The 21521-nt window shown below is 35.4% G+C and overlaps 1 protein-coding gene across 1 annotated transcript; it reads left to right on the top strand.

Moving 5' to 3' along the window:
- The first annotated feature begins 9363 nt into the window (after positions 1-9363).
- ND-42 (NADH dehydrogenase (ubiquinone) subunit ND-42) lies at positions 9364-18057 on the top strand. The gene is made up of 8 exons (XM_066406542.1): positions 9364-9653; positions 10285-10535; positions 10798-10928; positions 11290-11500; positions 11703-11867; positions 13840-13954; positions 17676-17785; positions 17840-18057. Exons 1-8 carry the CDS (start codon positions 9435-9437, stop codon positions 17847-17849), a joined length of 1212 nt encoding a protein of 403 aa, XP_066262639.1. The 5' UTR covers positions 9364-9434; the 3' UTR covers positions 17850-18057.
- The last annotated feature ends 3464 nt before the right edge of the window (positions 18058-21521 follow it).

Below are 21521 nucleotides of genomic sequence, written 5' to 3'. Positions count from 1 at the left end.
GCATAATTCCTTCCATTTATTCTTTTTGCTCTTATTTATTTCATATTTGAGTTGTTTTTTGCAGTCTTTATAATTATCCCATAAAATTTCCCACCTCGCTCTATTCGTGTCTTTTGTTTTCCTAGCCTTTTTAAGTTGTCTCCTTGCTTTAATGCCACTCTCTCTGCATTTTTTAATGTCTTCGTTCCACCAGTATACTGGTGTTTTGTTAGTTTTGCCGTGTCTTAAGAGTTTCTCGCATAAACCCGTTATGCGTTTGATGGTTGCTTCTGCCGTTTCACCGTTGTATTTGTCAAATAATTCTTTGATGTGTTCGTCTAATTTGGCCTCCTTTCCGGGTATTAATTTCCATTTGGCATTGGCTTTTTTGTCGTGCATTACATTTCCTATATAATCCTGTTGCAAAATCTGAAAACTGATGGTTCTGTGGTCACTCATGTTCTCGTCGTCCTCCACGACTTTCCATTCTTGTATTTCATTACTTATCTTTAAATTTCCAAAGGTGACGTCTATAACTGACGTCCCCGTTTTGCCAGCGAACGTGGGAACATCGCCACGATTGAAGACGAGACGAGGCCATGAGCCACCACCCAATTCTCAAGTACCATGCCTCGTTCGTTTGTAACGGGCGATCCAAACATCTGTGATTTCGTGTTCAGATCACCTCCGATAATAATCTTTTTATGTCTATACTTGGGGATGTGAGTCGACATATCATCCAGCATGGTTATAAATTTATTAATTTCCTCATTTGGTGAGAAATAACATGAAATAATCATATAATTCTTTGAAACTAAATAGGCAAACCCTGAGCCGGAAAACTTAGTTATAACATATTTACAATTAATTAATCTAATAAAACAATTCGTTCTTATGTCAACGACATCGCAATTCAATAAATTAACATTAGGTTCGCAACCGATAACAACATTTACATTATTCTCATCTATTTGTATTTCTAACATTTCATGTGCCGCTCTTGATCTATTTAAATTAAGTTGAATTACATTTAAATAGCTCCTATTCTTGTTTTTGTGTCCCTTAGTTCTTACTAACATTTTGTTTATTTATTTACAACTCCCTTTCTTAGTGTCCTCCTCCTTTCTTGTACAATCTTGCTGTACGAAGGACAGTTCATACTTTGTGCTTTATGGTCTTTATTACTATCGCAAACGTAGCAAACGGGAGCGTTCTTACATTCTTTTGCTATGTGCCCGGTCTCACAGCAATTTAAACATTTGCCTTCCATTGTGGTTTTGCTATCACATTTGCCTGCCGTGTGGCCGTATTTGGAGCATTTATAACACCTGAGTGGGGCATCGGCTTCCTCAATCCTGCATTTAGTCCAGCCAATCCTGAGATATCCAGTTTTTAAAATTTTATTTGCAATTTCTAACCCGGTAGTGACAAATGCATGTTTTTTGTTTGCCTTGTTAGCCTTTAATGCCATTCCAATTTTAATTTCCTCCAATGGTTCACTTACTTCGGCAACCGCCTCCTTGATATCCAATTCATCCGTGCATTCATCCACATCTCTGATAAACAGCGTTTTTAGCTGTTTAACAATTTCGCTTTTGCCTTTATCTCCCAATTTAGCTTTGACTTCTTCCATGAATTTATTTCTGTTATCTTTTTGTCCCGTAAAATCAATCTGGATGCTGCCTTCTTTTGTTTTTCTAATATTTTTAACCCTTATTTCAAGTTTTTCCGTATCTATTTCTTTTTTAAGAGCCCTCACAACATCGGCATAATTTCCCCCTTCTTTATCGATGCTAATCTTAATCGAGTCGGAGGATTTATTCCTCCCGGCTATTTTCCATTCTTCTGTTTCTATTGCATCGGTTTGCCTAATCTCCTTTTCAGTGGCGGGATTTACGTTGACCGGCCTCCTTCTTTCAGTCGGTGCACCGTAGACCCATATATTTTTTTTGTCCCAAGTACGACGATCTCAGACAGAATCTGTCCGAGTGCGTGAACGACGATCGACAAAATCCGCAGAAGGAATTAACACCGAAAACACTTATCGACAGGATGCTCCAAAGTGCCGATAAGTGGGACGAAGCCACCGATACGATCACGAGTATGATCAAACGGAAGGAAATCGAAGAACGGACAAAGGCCCAAACAGATCCGAAGGCCTACAAGGACAGCGAGGAGGACTCTCCATCAAGCGAAGAGGACTCCCAATAGAAGACAGCACGACAAAGCGCACAACACTGTCAAGATACTGACGAGATGTCCCTCGGGACGGTACCGGGTCTTGACAGTTTAACTATAGAGAACGGGGTTTTTTAGTGGGTAGGCGCTCGGGGACCATCGGTTAACGCCAAAGAGTGTTCCCCGAGTGAATCCCACACTACTCGGCTGCCAGAACAACAGGCCGAGTGTCTTTTGAAGATTTTTCCTCGACAAAAAAAAAAAAGACCCATATATTTTCATCATCCGTATCTTTACAAATCAACTCAAGAAATCTTCTAATTAAAACTATAGTCTTAGATGATGTGCAGGCAAAAGCCAGATTTGTCCTTTTATTTTTCTTGGCAGCTTCCTTAATTTTCGTTAGGTTATTCAAGACGGATTGCACCTTGTTAATACCACTAATTTCTTTTTCCAAACCTACAATGAACGTATGCCTGTTGAAAAAATCTTCTTTTACATCATCTTCAATTATGAGCGAGTTATTTTGTACAAGTGTGTATACTTTGTCCGTAGTCAGTTTGTCTGCTTTGATTGTTAAGGACTTTAGGTTATTGCTTCTTGGCGTAGTTTGCTTAGTCAATTTGTTTTGTACTTTCATCCCTTAAGTTACGCCCATGGGCATCGATACGTATTTGAAGGATTCCATCTGGGCGCCAGACCATCGTACCCATCAGGCCATATCGAAGGGCTCTTTATGGCTGGGAAATACGCTACTAGTCAAAGGAAGCTTTCTAAATTGGACCTTTGCCGCGATACGCAATTCGGCGGATCGCAATACTTCAATGAAAGCGACTTGTATAGGTATTTGCCAGATGGCGGCGATTTTATGACCTTAGGCGCGACCATTGCCCGCAATGGCGTCTGGTATTGGTGCGCCCCTGGGTGGAGTTCCTCGGGTTTAGTACTTAAGGGATGATCGCAGTAATTTTGCTCTCTTTGACCAGTGCTCGCTCTAGACATGTGATCGTAAACGTAACTCGTAATCTTCCCAACTAAGCAAACTCCCACTTCATACTTAGACCAATACTTTACCATTATTTATATAAGTGAAATTTAATACAGTCCACTTTCGTAAACCAAATTGTTGTTTTCGTGGTTTTCGTTTATCGAAGGAACCTCAACAATGATATTACCTAACTTATTGTTACTCTCTGCTAAAATCTGTAGGAGTTTACTTTGTTGATGCGTTGCATCTGAGATAATTATTACATCTCTGTCTTCCTGTTCAAGAATACTCCCTTTCACAGCCTTGGTTCTTTTGTAACAACTGTTGGGCCAAGAAGTGCTTACAACTTCAAATACTTCTTCGATTTACATATGTCCACTCAACTGATCTATTTTGATTCTCATTTCAATCTCTTCAGGCGTAATTTCTAAATTTTCGGTTTGCGTGCTTATGTACTTTGTTTCAATTAGTTTATCAGTTTCAGTTTTAAGTCTGACGTCACACATTCTGTCTATTGTATCCACATAGTCAACGGTGATTAAGAGATTCGATTTCTTTTCCAACGATGAGATACCTTTTTTAATCTCTTTTTTAGTGTTAGCATTTTGTGCCACTTGTTTCGACAGTTCTTTGATGACTCTGTCCATTGATTTAATTCAATCTTTCATTTTCTTCATTCTGGATCTGTCTAATTCGTAATCAGAGTCGCTTGCTTCGCTCTCTTCCCACTCAATATCTACTGGGGATTTCATTTCCGACCTTCTCCTTTTCTTCACAGAATTCCCCGATTTTTCATCCCAGCAGTAACTGTATTCCCCAGCTCCGCTGGGAGAAACCGTGAAATCAAAACCCTCTTCCATATTGGACCACGGAGGGGTAGTCACGGGTCTCAATCTGAGCCTTCTGTTCGAAGTTCCGGGCTTTTCCGGTGCATCTTTATCCTTATCCATACTTCGCAACCTCTCTAATAAACTCGATAATAGAGAGTTTGCGAATCGCCCTTAAAATTACTATTTACAGCCTACGCACAACCACTCCGATATAAATATTTACAATAGTTTTTTATGCAGCAGCAAATTGGATGCCACTTCCTGACCATCCGACCTTTTCTATTTTTAGCCAAGGGGTCGTATTAACAACAGTACATTTATATACCACTAACGAAAAATTTACACTCAGTAATATGAACTTCTAATTATTATCCTACACTAATTATTGTTTAATGTGGAATGTCAACGTTTCAGTACTTGCCCAACATAGAAGATCTTCCCTCGACAAGCACAAACCCGAACACTTATACGGTATACTTTGACTGTATCTCGGATCCACCGGTACAGCGCTTCCACGAATCTTTGGGGAGAAATCCACCCCAACGCCCTGGAAGGACTCACAAGGGAGGGGAAAACCGAACCACAGCCGAAAACCACGAATACTGCAGGAGTGCATCGAACACACGTCCTCGCACGCTCGCTTCTCTGCCTTAACTAACCTGAATTTACTCAAAGTTACCCGAAATTACCCGAACTTACCTTAACTAACGCAAACTAACATGAATTTACTCGAAGTAACCTGGAATTACCTTTTTTAACAGCCAGGTAGTGTGGGATTTGACTGCAATCCGTGCACCCACCTACCCACTAAAACCACCTCCCTTCTTCTGCCCTGGAATTGCCTTTCGGCATGCCTTTAGGGCTTCAAATTCTCTTCCCTCGCGAGCTAGTCGCTGCCAAGGTTACCCGTTGTATTCTTTCTCCTTTCATTCTCTTTCTCACGTTTAACCCACATGATTCGCTCAGCCATTCTCTAGATTGCCAGCCACTTCGCCTCGCTTTCTACTAATTCACGCCCGATCGGGCTTCGGTTGAAGTTGAGTCCGTTCTTTCTAGCTTGCACACGATTGTCCTCCCACTCTAGACATTTCCAAACCGTGTGCTCCGGGGTGTCCGACACGCTTCGCTCCCGCAGAACCAGCAGTGGTCACTGCGCTCTATGCCAATTTGCTGCAGGTATTTACCAAACACGCCATGCTCAGTAAACATCTGCGACAGGGCAAAACCGGACTTGGTCCACTCACATTCAAAGCACCGCCTTATGCTAGAGAATCTTTTTTTTATTTTATATAGGAAAGGAAAACCTTCATAGGTACCCGACCTGGTGATCTGGCGACCGGGTTATGTGGAATTCACCGCCCTGAAGGAAGGGCACCAACCCACTAAAAACCTCCCTTCTTCACCTTAGATCCTCCCCGGAACCGCCGTTAAGCATTACTTCGGGGAGAGGGTGGCATCTCCCTCGGCGTTGCGGCTCCTTGCCCATAGGGAGGGAGAGTTAGGCGAGACCTCCCCTATGGGGGGCTGCGGTGCCCTCTCCGGTGTCTCTCTTAGTCAGCTCCCTGCCAGTCCGCTTACCGGTATGCCTCGGCTTTTTGTCAGTTGCGCATATCCGACACCAAGACTCCGGACCCGGCCCCTGGTATCAGGGAACGCTCAAGTCCCCCAACCTCGTCAAGGTGGAAACACACGAGGGAGACGCTAGGAAACCTGGAATTACCTGAATCAACCCGAACTAACCCGAACTAATAGAAACAGGAACAAACTGAAACTGTGATTTTCTACTGACTTGAACGAAAAATTTCACGTTACCGTATTATACCGAGTGTTAAGGACTTTAGGTTATTGTTTTTGGTGCAGTTGCTTACTTGCTTAATTTATTCGTACTTTCATCCCTTAAGTTACGCCCATGTGTATCGATACTTACTTAGAGGATTCCATCTGGGTGCCAGACAACCGTACCCATCAGGCCATATCGAAGGGATCTTTATGGCTGGGAAATACGCTATTTGTCAAAAGAAGCTTTCTAAATTGAACTATTACCGCGATCTGCAATTCGGCAAGTCTTCAATAAATATAATAATGCACTAATAAATGCGACATGTATAGTTATTCATCCAATGGCTGCGATTTATGATATCAGGCGCGGTCATGTCCTTAAGCGCTCCTGGTTGGAGTTCCTCAGGTTTAGTACTTAAGGGATGAGTGTAGTAGTTTTGCTCTTTTTGACGAGTGCTTGCTCTAGACATGTGATCGTAAACATAGTTCGTAATCTTCCCAACTAAGCAAACTCCCGCTTCCTACTTAGACCAACATTTTGTCATTATTTAAATAAGTGAAAATTAATACAGTCCACTTTCGTAAACCAAATTGTTGTTTTCGTGATTTAGTTTATCGAAGGAACCTTAACACCGGGCGCGTTAAAAAAGTAATATTAACAAATATCTGAAAATGTACGGTGTTTAGGCCAGGGGCTTCCTGAGATCCTGCTCACCAGTAATGACTGCCTCACTAGGCACCCACGAAATAATCCACTTACGCTAGTGTGATTTCTTTTCTATCGAAGGACCAGACGGCTTACCGGGTTCAAAGGTCTCAAGAGTAAATGAATCACCGTCGCACTAATTAACACTACGTTTACTTACACTATAGTTCTAGTACAGACGAAAACAGAGAAGAAAGCAAGAATCGTAATCACAAAAACTAAGCACGGGTTGCACGAGATCTGGTATTGTGGTGTATATCGCGAGATAAGTTCTTTGTGACTTTCCCTGGAGAGTTTTCTTTTTAGAGTGCGTTCGGGTGCGGACTTCCGAGCCTCCCAAAAGGGACACCCCCTCTTTTCCTGGTGGGAGACTTAGGACCTTCAACCCTCTTTTCCAATTACTCCCGTTGCCGCCTTCGACTTCTTTTTACAACAAGAGGTCGGAAATTCCAAGATGGTTTATGGCCGCTCTTTTTCGGTTATAAGCCCGAACTGCAGTAATACAGATGGTCGGGTCTTATGACTGTATCTGCAGTTCGGCACGTAATGGTCGGTTGAAGATCGGTCTAGTGTATTTTTTATTTTTACTGTAGAATTGCTTGGGTTTCATTTGGGGTATTTTTATGTTGGGAAATTCCCAACACACAAAATCACTTAATTGAAAATATCTAGAAAACTGTTGGAGATGCGAATTTTTTCGCAGCCTGCCACTTCGTTGCAAAATATCGAAAATAACACTTTGGCACTCTGTCGAACGCAAACAAGAAGCTTGTGAATGAGGCAAGTTTATCTGAATCGCTTGATTTTTTTACCTTCTAGCTTTGATCCCTTTTCTGGATCTTTCTAGGCATCCTGTATATTTAGCAATCAAAAATAACTTACAGCATATCTGCCAGAAATCCGCGCCCTAGAGACCATACCGACAATTTAAAAGGGGGAAGTGCACTTACCGGCTTTGCACGAGATCAATCCGATGTCATTGGATAGTTTTTTGGAGAAAGTCGTGGTGAGCAGTTCGTCAATGGAGAACTGGTGGTCTTTTTGATGAGTGGAGGCTGCGATGACCGAAACCTGGTGCGCACATAGAACAAATGCCGCCCAACTGAACATGATTGCTGAGTGTAGTATATGTCGGAGATTTATTAGTCCCTAAGTTTTGTAAAAGTAACATTAGGATAGACAATAAGATGAAGGGCAGGCTGACAGGGCCATCTGAAGACAAAGCATTGTCGAACGAGGTCACTATTACCACGATGCGCTTAAATGGCCATGTGTGCTAATTAGTTGGGTGACATTAAACTATTGGTCCCTTTGTAATAGGGACTAGCAGGAACTTTTCCCACGGTTCTGAAGGACTCACCAGAACTGGGAAAGTTAAGTCAACAGGGACAAAGAACAGGCAGTTAATAGATTGATGGGAAGAAGAGCGGTCCTGGAATAGTGAACTGGTTTGCCTGTTTCTTCTATCTTTCTTTTCTCTATTAATAAACGATCTACAAAATATAAAGAAATGGAAAATACTTCAAAGGTTATTTCGAAATATATTTCTCGGCTTTGATGTTCTGTAGTTACAGTTAGTCAAATTAATATTGGGACCTCAGTTGATAAAATGAAAATGCTTCTATAAATTGAGACAAATAATTTTATCTACGTTGTTCTTCATAGACATGAGTAGAATATACTTTTACAAACACGTTAGTAATAAAAAAAAATGCATGGAATAAGAAATAAACTGCGATTGAGCAAAATTTAAAAAATATCTCAACTTTTCAATGCAAAATTAATATTGGGTATCCCCATACCTAAAATGAACGCTTTTGCTCTAATTTGCGATTTTTTAATATTATTCGATAATAATTCTAACTGTCTTAGTTGGCTTTGAAAAGAACATCGCTGCTTCCTGTAACATGCGTTAATGTAATTATCAATTTAATAAGTTCGTTCTGCAGTTTAACGCATGTTACAAGAAGCAGTCATGTTCTTTTCAAAGCCAACTAAGACAGTTAGAATTATTATCGAACAATATTAAAAAATCGCAAATTAGAGCAAAAGCGTTAATTTTAGGTATAGAGATACTTAATAATAATCGATTCAGAATTAAATTTAGATTCTAGACATATAAAAATATATGGAGTGTTCCATTAGAAATAAACGACTTTATTGCTATCAAAGTTATTTAAATATGACGTGGTTTTTTGGACACCCTGTATGATATTTATAAAAACTTTTCACATTAACCTAATCTACCATAACTAGTTAACATGTCAGCAAATTTTCGTAAAGCCAGCTTCAATAATAGCTGATATTTTAAATTTTATAAAAATGGTGTTTTAGACAGATTTTTCCTTTAAATCAAAATATTTTTAAAACGGTTAGGTTTAGGTATAGGAGTACTTGATAAGAATTTAATCAAATTTAATCACTAAATTCCAAAAATGCAAAAATATACTGGGTGTTCTATTTGAAATAAGGAAGTTGACCTCGACTTCCGGTATAACCGGAAGTGATATGACCTTCAAAATATTTTTAAAAAGTAGAGTGTATCTATATTTGTTTAACCCCCAAATATGATGAATTTAGATTTGTTACAAGCACAAAAGTTTCTAATGAAACAGTTACGTGAATCACCCTGTATATACTCAGTAGTGAGGCCCTTCGGCATCAGAGGTCAAATGAGCTCCCAAGACGGATTCGGTGGACGTCCGATTGTTCGCGAATTTAGGATCAAGTCCCCATTTCCAATGAAAAATTGGCCAAAGTCGCGAGCGAGCGTTCAAAAATTGAATTCAACGTTGATGCCGCGGAATAGCAACGACGGCTCGCTGTTTGTACTGTCGTAGGAAAACGGACGGCGCATGCGCTAAACACTTTTTACACTCAGCTGATTTCAAAATTTGACATTTGACTACATCTGCCTTATCCGTGTTATGTAAAAAAATAAAATATTGAGATCGAGTTGAAGATTCATTGAATAATGGCAAGTTTTGTCCGAATCGCTTTTAGGAATATCCCTTTCAAGGGTAGTAGCCGTGGAATTTGGGCAGAAATTAATGGTCAATCAATTAGAACTATCACCAGTAGGTTAGAAGACTTGCCACCGAAACCAAAGCCCTGGAACTATAATGAACGATCCTATACATATTTCCACTATCTATTCGATAAAACTACCCCCAGGTTTGATGAAAATACTAAGGTAAGTTTCACGTTGACTGCTACTGGAGCAATAAATTGTTTTTGTATTTTGGTGTAAACATATGAGCTACTCAAGGCATTTCGAGGTGTTTCCTAGGTATTGTAGAGTACAAAAAAATCATAACTGATCTATCCTGTTGTGCTACTGCTGCTACTGAATTGCACATTTTTAACTTATGGAGTGTATCTTCTGTCTATCTGCTAATGAGTTTTACAAAAAAAAAGAAAAATAGAGCTGAGTAGTCTCTGACCTCTAATCCTTTGTATACTATTTGTATAAAGAGTTACAATAAAAGTTCATAGATAAGTCCATAAAAAATTTAAATCCTATTTAAATTTCATAAAATTGTTTAAAATTGACATATAATTACATTTACAAAATTTCACGAAAATCAAATAAACCAGTTTCAAGGAAAACCCAAAGGAAAAATGAAAACCTGACAGTTTAGAATATGTCTAACAGTGGATTTTCACTACACATACAATTTTATTATGTCAAAATAGTTGTAGAATTGAGTGAGTAACTTAATATGATGTCTGTGCACACTAGTGAAAAAATCTGATGATTTTTTTGCTTCTTAGATTTTTATATAATATTTGTTGTTCTTTATAGAAATAAATATTAATTTCAGCTTATTGTGGTTGAGGGCCCTGTAGCTGCAGGGAAGTCTAGGTGTGCCAAGGAAATTGCAAAAGCATTTGGTATGTTATATCTGCCAGAAGCAAATTTGGATATGGAATACATAAATAGCTATGGGTATGATATAAGGCAGCTTGATCCAATGTTGCCCCCAGACTGTAGAAGTTTTGATATAGTAGACTTTTTGAAGAATCCAAAACATAAATTGACTACTAGAATGCAGATTCAACTATTCATGATCAAGTAAGTGCCTATATTTATTTATCTAAGTGTGGTAAGTGATGCTTTACTGTACACGGATTGCAGTTCAATAACAACTTGAAGAGGAGTTGTCTGAGCAGATGAGTGTTATCAAGACTTTTTGACATGTTCTATGTAAAATATTTGTATTAAGCATGTCAACAGATTTCACTGTTATCATAATTTTCCTCTCATTACGCTTTTTTAAAGCTTCTTTTTTTTCACAGATATGTTCACCATCCTAATTTTTTGATATTTTACATAGGTATTCCCAATATATTGATGCTTTGGCACATATTCTCAGTACTGGTCAAGGCGTGGTTTTGGATAGGTGTGTCTATTCTGATTTTGTGTTTGTAGAAGCTATGTACAATCAACGATATCTCTCAAAAGCAGGTATGTATTATATGGTTTGTAGGTACTATTTTTTATAGTTATAAGAAATCCAAAAGTGCTGTACAGGTCAAACATTTTTTTCACCATATTTGTATTGATATTCATAATGATGAATCGAATCTCAATTAAACATACTTGTCATTACTTCCACTTTGAAGAAAGGAATAACTTCAAGTTCTAAAGCAATGGAAGTAGTTAAAATTCTATGACTAGGACAATTAGTGTAAAAAATGATTTATTCACTTTAAAAAGTAAGTTCATTATTGTGAGCATAATTCAACTCCTCTGAATTAGATATTTGCTAAATTTTTAACCTTACTTATTTGTGTTTTCTTAATATTATACTTAAGAACAATTCCAGCATACAAAAAATACTATGAGTACAGAGATAATACTATTCATGAACTGTTAAGGCCGCACTTAGTGGTGTATTTAGATGTTCCCGTTCCAAGAGTTTTAGAAAACATTAACAAGCGCAATATAACTTGTGAGAAAAGATCGCAAGCCATGAATCCCCAATACTTAGAAGTGCTGGAGAAAAACTACAAACAAAATTATTTGAAAGAAATCTCGTAAGTACATCTGATCTACACAAATCCTCGTTCTCAATTAAGCTGTTTTACCAATGCTGTGTAATATCTGAGTAACATCAATTTAAGTTAGGCCGTTGTTTTTGCCATGGAAATGCCTAGGGCATTGGCAGAATGTTATTAGTGGCATAGCTTGTTTTTGTTGTTGTTATATAAAGGTTCCTAGTTAAAAACTCATTTATAGCACACATGCTGAATTATTAGTCTACGATTGGACCGTAGAAGGAGATATGGAGGTAGTTGTGGAGGACATTGAAGCAATCGACTTTGAAAAATATGATGATCATGATACTAACTTAAAGGACTGGAGACAGGAATTTGAAGAGGATTGGGCTTGTCTCAGATATAAGTAAGATGTTTAATATTCTTTTCCATCGATTAATTATTAACACATTTATTTAGTGTATACAAATTCCTTCATTAATAACCACCATTAATATATAATTTCTCTTTAATTAATGACTTGCATATACGAATCCTAGCAATTATATGTTCGGACACTAACATTTTTTCTTCAAATTACGACATAAATCCGGACTAAATTATTATTAATCTTTTTTGTGAATGAAAATGAATTAACTGCTTCATGTAAAACTTATTTATTACAAATTATAACAGAAAACTCAACACGGTATTTAACCATAATAAATAAACTCTTTTATTGTCAAATCCGCTTAACAACTAATAGTTCAGACAATGTTATCTTGATAAAAAGTTACATTTCCTTTGGTTTTAATTACAACCTCAATTCTTGCCGATATTCTAGAGGCAAGTTTCCTTCAGAATACGTATATAACATTCCAAATTTCTTTTATTTTTTGTTGCAAATCTGGCAATGTTCAAGCAGGATCATTGCGTAACTTCTTTTTCATTTTATGCCATACATTTTCAATGACATTTAGGTCTGAACTATTCGCCGGCCAGTTTAATGTGATGACATGACGATCTGACAATCATTTTTGTGTACTTTTGGCTGTATGACATGAACTCCGTCCTGCTAAAATATACAATCCCCCATCAGGATGTAAGTCGTATATACCTGGCAGTAAGCTTGTTTCCAATAACTTTTGATATTTGTGAGCATTAACAGTGTCCTTTAGAAATTACGACTTTTCTAAGCCATTTGCTGACGCAGTTCCATACCATTTGTCCGTGAGGAAATTTTGCGACGGTTTCAAACAATCTTTATGGAAAACTTCTTTTTTAGACCGTATTACTATTTTTCTCATATCCCGAAAGCACACATCAAACTTTGTTTCATTGCTAAAAACCACTTTATTCCATTTATCCAGTATCCATTGTGCCTTTTCTTTTGCCCACGTCAAACGTTTTTTTTTATGAAGATTTGTTAACAGCGGCTTCTCCTTAGCCTGATATTTTGAAATGGATTACCAAACTAGAAATAGTAGCTAAAAAGGCGTACCTTATAAAAATGAAGTCCCGACTTATGAATGTACTTTCTGCAACATTCTTGTGAAATATTTAGGTCCGTTTTGGCATTTCACATTAATGTTACCTCGCGTAAAGTTGCTCTTCGTGAATTTTTACATATTTTTACCAATTGTCTTTGGTCTCTAGCAGTGACACGTTTTGGACGACTGGTACTTTTTTCTTTGATACTAAAATTAGCAGATTCCTCAAAGCTTTTAATAATGTCAGCCACTGTAAATTTAGCTAAATTAAGAATTTCGGCTATTTTTCGCATTGAATTGCCTTTATGATATTTTTGAACAACAAGTTCTCGAATTTTTAACACAATTGGAGTTCCTCAAACCATCGTTTCGATTTTATAACTTTGACAATTGATATTAACATTAGCGGAAGCAAAACGTAAAAGAAAAATTCCATCGCCATCTTCGTAAATTACACAAAATGGCGAACTATCCGAACTATTAGTTCTCAATCGATTTTGATAGTAAAAGAATTTATTTATTATGGTTAAGTACTGAGTTGTGTTTTTTGTTATAATTTGTAATAAATAAGTTTTAAATGAGGCAGTTAATTCATTTTAATTCACAAAAAAATCAATAATAATTTGGTCCGGATTTATGCCGTTATTTGAAGAAAAAACCTTAGTGTCCGAGCATATAGTTGTTAGGGCTCGTATGTATTATGTTTGTCACATGATCAATAGCTGTCAAAAAACAATCTCTGTGGTTTTGTTATTTTGTTGGATTTTGCGCAATGCAGTCGACAGAAAATTGTATTTATTAATAGTTCTAGTGACTCTTTCAAGTCTTGATTATTAATTACAGACGTTAATGCACTCGCTCGTTAAATAACTATTGCTCTGGTGTGAACAAGCAAATTACACATTTTAGATATGCTGATCAAAAAGACTACCTCATGGCCGGTTTCAATGTACCCGACTATGATTGTCCTGAATTGCTAGTGGATGCCATGGATATAAAGGCTTGTGATGCCGTGATGGATGAGGTAAATTATGAGTTGTAAAAAATTTTCATGTGATTTTCATAGTTGGCATTGGGTATTATTTCTACAAAAGTTTGTGTTGCCGAAAAATGAAACTTCATATTTGAAATCTGATTTCAGTATCTCATAAAGATATAGGGTATCTCAAAAAACCAGACGAAGGTATAACTCTATTATTTATGGACGGATTTTGATGAACTAAAAACAAAATAAAATGGTACTTTTAGGACTACTAAGTAACGTCAAAATTGGTTTTTTCTAACTTAATTTTTTCTGCTTTAGGTGTCAATTTCAGAATTTCAAATAGAACTTTATTTTTTTACATTTTTTGACAGAAAATATTTTTCTGAATTTAATAATATACATATGACAAGTTAATGTTAAAACAATTTTTAATTGAAAAAAAATTGAAACATTTTAACAATATGAATTATGTAGCCACATGTACCCTAAATTTGGACATTATGAGTTAGATAACCATCTGTATCGTTATGGGGTCATCTGCATTTCATTCTATCTCATTCTATTGTATTATTTTGTACAAAGACGTTTGACACCATGGACAAGTGGCGCCCATATGATACCTAGCGGGAAGGGACAAGATAAAGCCACCCTTTACTATTGGAACCACGTCTTTTTCTTCATAATTTACTGTGAACAGTTATACTGCAAGTGTGATTATTGTAAATTTCACTTTTTGAGAAATGTAAGGATGGTATTTGTGTTTCTTTAAAATTCTTCGAATTTTATCTTTGGTCGAGTTCAATGCCTTACCATTTTCTCTTATTAATGTTTTTCAATTTTCTTCAACACTAAGCAATACGTTGAGTACTACATTTTGATCGAAATTTTGCAATTATTTTTAGGCTTTTTAGAAGATCTATTACGAAAACGAGTAGAATGAAACCCTAACAACTAAATGTTGGGACAATCTCTGATGTTGGAAATAATATTCTGGCTTTTCAAATGACTCAATTATTTTATTTTTTTCTTAAACATTGATTGAATTACATATTAAAGACTATTTTTTTTTTTAATTCTTGGCCTAATACGGCAAACACTAACAATTGCAGCATATTTTGTGTCACAACGCCCAAATTTACTGACAATTAAATGTTGGGACAAAAAAGAAAAAAATCAAATTTAGTAGGAGGGCATATCACCCTTCGCCTTAATAACTGCTCGAATTCTAGCAGGCGTTGTATTGAGTAGGGATTGACACATTTTGGGAGAAAAATTGTTCCAAATATCTTGTAATTTATTGTTTTCTTGTCGTTTGGGACATTTAACAACCCTTTTTAAGCAGTCCATATGGAAGGCTTCTTTCTTATTATTCGTTTGCCATGATCTCCAACAAATAGATCAAATTTCGCCTTTTCGCTAAATATAATTTTGTTCCATTCATTTTTTTTCCATAACAATTTAGGTTTGGGCCAATTGTACCGGTTTTTGTTCTGCGCTTTTGTGAGAAGTGGTTTTTCTTTAGCCTAAACACGAACTGATGTCAATTTGGCGAATCACGCAAGACTTTACTTACTTTATAAACCCTAAACCACATTTATGAATGCATTGTCGGCAGCATTTTCTAGAAATATCTAATCCAGAGGCTTCGATCCATTCAACTGTAATTTCTCTCAGAATGCTTCTCTTAGAAGATTTGCAAATTTGAACTAAATTTCTTAAACTTCTTTGAGAAATAACTTTCGGTTTTCCTGAACTTTTGCCACGGATATTTACGTTAGCAGATTCACCATATTTTTTAAATATATTGTTGTTGTATGAACATATGAATTCAAATCCGAAGGTTTATTATTACTGGTTAAACTTATTTTACAAAACTATGTATTATATATATGGATTTTTTGATACACAATAACTATTCTAAAAATACAAAAGATATATGAATGAATGGTGGTTTGCTAAACTTATTTTTTGGAAACGATCTAAGTTACAATATACCTATAAACAAACTATCAGTCGATATTATTATAAAGGAACCAATTACTAGTACAGGAGTATTTGGTAGATGAATTTAACATCTGACTAATATAAGGTACACCACAATATTATATACAGTACTCTTCAAAATTGCCAGTTCAGTTGCAATTTCACGAATTGTCTTGCAACAGTGATATTGTTGGATACTTATTTCGCGCAATTTTGCTTCCACGAACCATTATTTAAATTTAATTACTTAAAACATAATTATTTTACCAAATCTACTACGCAACTTGTGTATTTTACTTAAAATTGTCAGTGAATAAATAATATAACATTTTTTAAAGTTTAGTCCAAAACCATCTAAATGTTTTAATACCCTTTTTCTTGTTTGTCCCAACGTTTAGTTGTCAGTGAATTTGGGTGTTGTGACACAAAATATGCTGTAATCATTAGTGTTTGCCGTATTAGGCCGTGAAATTTTTTAAAAATAGTCTTTAATATTATAATTCTATCAATGTTTAAGTTAAAAAATTAAATATTTGAGTCGTTTGAATAGGCCAGAGTATTATTTCCAACATCAGAGCTTATCCCAACATTTAGTTGTTAGGGCTCGTACTATGAGCAGTTATGTTGTAAGTGTGATTATTGTAAATTAGTTCTTTAGTGGAATAAAAATAGCTATTGGTGTTATTACTGACGACAATTATCAAGTGTCAATTTCAGTTGAAATTATTTTAAAATGAACAGTGAATTTACAGATATACTTGATTGATATTTTCAAAGTAACAAGAACTCCGGTAAAGCAGTACGTCTTTATTCTACCCGTTTTCGTAATAGAGAAGTACCTAATCGTAATAAATTTAAACGTTTAGGAGACGATTTTATGATGCTATGGATCTTTAAAAAGCCGAAAAAATCATTGCAAAGCTTCGATGAAAATGTAGGATAGAACGTATTGCTTAATGTTAAAGAAAATTTAAAAACATCAGTAAGAGAAAATGCTAAAGCATTGAACTCGTCCAAAAATAAAATTCAAAGAATTTTGAAGAAACACAAATACCATCCTTACATTTTTTAAAAAGTGCGACTTATAATAATTACACTTTCAACATAACTGCTCACAGAAAATTATAAGGAAGAATGATATGGTTTCAATAGTGAAAGGCAGCTTCATCTTGTCCCTTCTCGCTGGGTATCATGGGCACCACTTGTCCATGGCGCCAGATGTCTTTGTACAAGATGATACAGTAGGATGAAATGCAGGTGACAATACAGATGGTTACCTAATTCATAATGTCAAAATTTAGAATACAGATAGTTACATAACTCATATTTTTCAACTTTTTTTATTTTTTTCAATTAAAAATTATTTTAACATTAACTTGTTATACATCATTAAATTCAGAAAAATATTTTTTTTCAGAAAATGTAAAAAAGTATAAAGTTGTATTTGAAATTTTAAAGTTGACACCTAAAGCAGAAAAAATTAAGTTAAAAAAAAATCAACTTTGACGTTACTTAGTAGTCCGAAAAATATTTTATTTGGTTTTTAGTTAATTAAAATTGTTCATAAATAATTGAGTTATAGCTTTGCCCGTTCTTTTTGAGACACCTTATATATCAATATTGTTTTATGTTTATTTCAGTTATTATTAATAATCATCAATATCATCATTGTACTGTTTGCCAATTTTACTCCTGTCAATAGCCCACCCTGTATCAAACATCCGATTAAAAAACTGTTAGTTTTTTAGTCGGTATTAATAATTGTGTACATATCTAGGCGCCCGGAAACCGATATGCACCAGGATTCAACATAAACATGGGCGACAAAAGCTGGCTATTTAAATATAAGCTTCCAAAGAAAAATACTCTGCCTTTGCGTGAAAGAAAGTGAGATTTTAAAAACATCATTTGTCCCTGATGATTGATCTTAACTTGTTTCAGGAAAATGTAAACTTTGGTAGACGTAACTTTATCTTTTTTTGAAGTTCTTGCATCTTTGCCCCATCTAATGCGTGTAATAGGTATTTCTTCATTTTGGTATGTATTGCAAATGTTCTTTGACATTTACATTATGGGAACTCTTACGTTTATTTATGAGATGTACTTTGTACACATTAAATCAATAATTCTGTCAGCAAATAAATTTTTGTTTGCATGAACAGATTGTTTTTTTTATTACGGTTTATGTATTAATCAATTTTTATAATGATAAAATAAACTCATGGTTGTATACAACACACACTGTAAAAAGGACCGCAACTTGGGTAATAATTGGCTTTAATTCGGTAAATAATCGAAAGATTCTTATTTCTTTCCAAAAAAGAAATCTTCCCTTTAAAATAACTTACATCATTCAGTGATTTAAAGTATACAAATAATATTTCAGCATCTAACATATTGAATAGAGCAAAAAATAACTTGATGCCCGCATTAATAGAGACATTAAGTATTCAGGTTAGTTGCCATATTTTGATCAATGCCTAACCAGAGGAAGCAAGGCTCCTACAGAACGATATTACAGATACACTAATTCTTTAATTTAGATAGGTCGCAAAATACTTCAACGCCCTTTCTAGGTTTTTCTACTTATTTTCTGGGGAACCCCAACATTTTCACCAATTCCTAAACAGAGGATACGTTATCACCATGTTGTTTTACCAACCAACAATATTTGTCTTATTTTTTAAGAATTTTATTGTGATGTAAAAATGACAAGTCAGTAGTTTTAATTAAGTTTATTTTGATGGCCAAGTGTACTATACAATACGAGACACCTTAGTCTTATAATTATGATCGAAACAGAAGTTAAGACAGAGTCTTAATTGTTTCCATGAGACTGAATTAATTATAAATAGTAGACTTTGGCCATAGACATCTTAGTCCCCTCATACTCCTGTTAAAGTTACCAGCACAGTGATAATTTGGTCTTAAGTATTGTAGGTTCACGTTATTGTTTATACTTTTTTTATCTTAGTAGGAAAGTTATGAGCAAGGAAATTTATTTTTTGAATTGCTTTCCTGTTTTCTTTTCGTGTTGCTTCATGCCTTGCATGAAGAATCTGTGAGTTATAGTCTATGCAAATCAAATTATTCAATCATGTGTATTTATATTATAAATAAAATATGTGTGTCTATATTTTAGTACCTACTCACAAATATTTAATAACTCGCACATTAAATAAAAAAATTGTTTAACCCTGTCGAAAATGTATTTTGAATTCCAAAGGTGCGAGTGAAATTCATAAGTATATACGGGTGTCCGTTTTACAAGCTTAACCATGGGGATCTTGGTTATTTGAAAAGATACGAGGTCAGTTAAATTAGGGCATTTTTGAGCTTTGTAAGATGCCGTTTGAAGAATTACAAAATTCCTATTACTTCCGGAAATACAAGGGCAAATACGAAATTTCGAAAAAAGGTTTTTATTTTTTTCTGGACTTATTTGAAGAGATAATTAAAAATGGCTGGCACATTGTCGTAGCCACTTCTTTTCCTCTGTAACATGGCGGTTCCAAATTTGGAATTCGACGTTTCGATTTTTCGGAACCAACATCAACTTTGTTTTTTCTTATGGGTGCCATCTTGAATTTTTACATTTTTAAATTCAGTTTTTTTTCTGGTTACGATGATGTATTACATGTTATTTTTTTAAGAGATGCTCAAAGGTTTCGCCCTCCAATTCCAAGCACAGTCGCATGCGTCTCCTTAGGTTCTGCATTGATCTTAAAACATCTCGTCTTCTTATTTTGTTTCTCAAAGTGGTTATGATTTTCTTTCACAACTCATTAATATCGGTGGATACAGATTTATAAATAAAATCTTTCATAGTTCCCCAGAAATAAAAATCTAGTGAGGAAAGATTCGGTGAACGTGCCGGCCAACGTATGTCTCCATTATTTGAAATGACTCCCTAGAAATAGTTCTTGCAAATAATCCGTTACTCTCCTAACGTTATGTGGCGGAGCACCATCCTGCTGGAATCAAACGTTATTCAAGCGGTTGATGCAAATGTTTTCGTCGATGTAGTCAGTAAGGTAGGTTCTCAAAAAGTGTAAATACCCATCTGCGGTCAAATCTTCTTCGTAAATGTAAGGGCCAATAATCCTATCGCCAAATAGGCCAACCCATACATTTAACCCAAAGCGTATTTGTGGTCGACGACCCTGGTGTTCTCGTGGATTTTCAATGGACCAGACATGTTCATTATGTCGATTAAACATGCCAGTGTTAGTAATCTTGCACTCGTCAGAGATCACATTGGAGAGAAAATGAGGATTTTGCTCCAAATAGAATAAGATGTTTCTGCGAAATGTTACCCGCTGTTCAGTATCTCTTGGATGCAAAATTTGAGATATGTGAATTTTAAAAGGGTGATATTTTTGTTTTTTTAAGACTCCACACAGCCTGATGAGATATGTATGTTAATCTCTGTTGCTGTCGTCCTTGTAAATGTAGAAGGGTTATCTTGAACCTAATGAAAAATTAATTTCTTTGCTGTTTAATAATTTATGTGGAGGTGTTAACATTTTACTCACCGCATGTAAAATTTCCGCTTCCTTCTCATTCGATGGATTAATTCATCTTCTAGGCTTAGAAAATGCTCAAAACTCGGCTAAATTTCGATGAAGAGACAGAAAATAATTTTTTGCTGGTTGTTGTCTTTCTGGATACCGTTGCAGATATGTTTCCGAAGTAATTTGACCATTTCTATGTGAGGCGTAATAAATTTCTAGAATATCTTGTTTTTCTTCACTTGAAAAAAGCATTTTAATATGATATTATACCAAATTTATAAACATATGCAACGTTAAGCGAAATTCAGCCGGAATGATGTCATAGATTTGTTTATCGAAACAAAAGCATGTATGTTATTTCCAAGGCACTCTTTGCAGAAACAGGATTTTTGATATTTCCACCAAGTCCTGCAAGTCCGAATTTTAACATGTAATACATCATCGTAACCAGAAAAAAAACTGAATTTAAAAATGTAAAAATCCAAGATGGCGTCCATAAGAAAAAACAAAGTTGATGTTGGTTCCGGAAAATCGAAACGTCGAATTCCAAATTTGGAACCGCCATGTTATAGAGGAAAAGAAGTGGCTACGACAATGTTCTAGCCATTTTCAATTATTTTTTCAAATAAGTCTAGAAAAAAGTAAAAAACGTTTTTTCGAAATTTCGTATTTTCTCTTGTATTTCCGGAAGTAATGGGAATTTTGTAATTCTTCGAACGGCATCTTACAAAGCTCAAAAATGCCCAACTTTGCCCTAATTTAACCGACCTCGTATCTCTTCAAATAACCGAGATCCCCATGGTTAAGCTCGTAAAACGGACACCCTGTAGGTATATTTTGTTAATATTTTTACAAACAGAATCAAGTGGTTAATTGGCTTTACTATCTAAATATTTATTTTAGGATTCTAAATGTCGTTATCTAGGTTGGTAGGAACCGAGCTATATTTAAGTTCGAATAGGTAAGTATATACCTTATACATTTTACTAGCCAAACTACAATGGTCGTGTCAGTTATTGCGATAGTATTGCCAATAATTATGTGTTTCTCATTATTTCTTCATTTTTAATGAATAAATTTTAATATTTTGATTTCATCTTCAATTATTT

The sequence above is a fragment of the Euwallacea similis genome, chromosome 3 (assembly GCF_039881205.1).
Source record: "Euwallacea similis isolate ESF13 chromosome 3, ESF131.1, whole genome shotgun sequence".
NCBI lineage: Eukaryota > Metazoa > Arthropoda > Insecta > Coleoptera > Curculionidae > Euwallacea > Euwallacea similis.
Note: the sequence above shows the minus strand (reverse complement) of the source record. Positions and strands in the feature narration are given on the sequence as shown.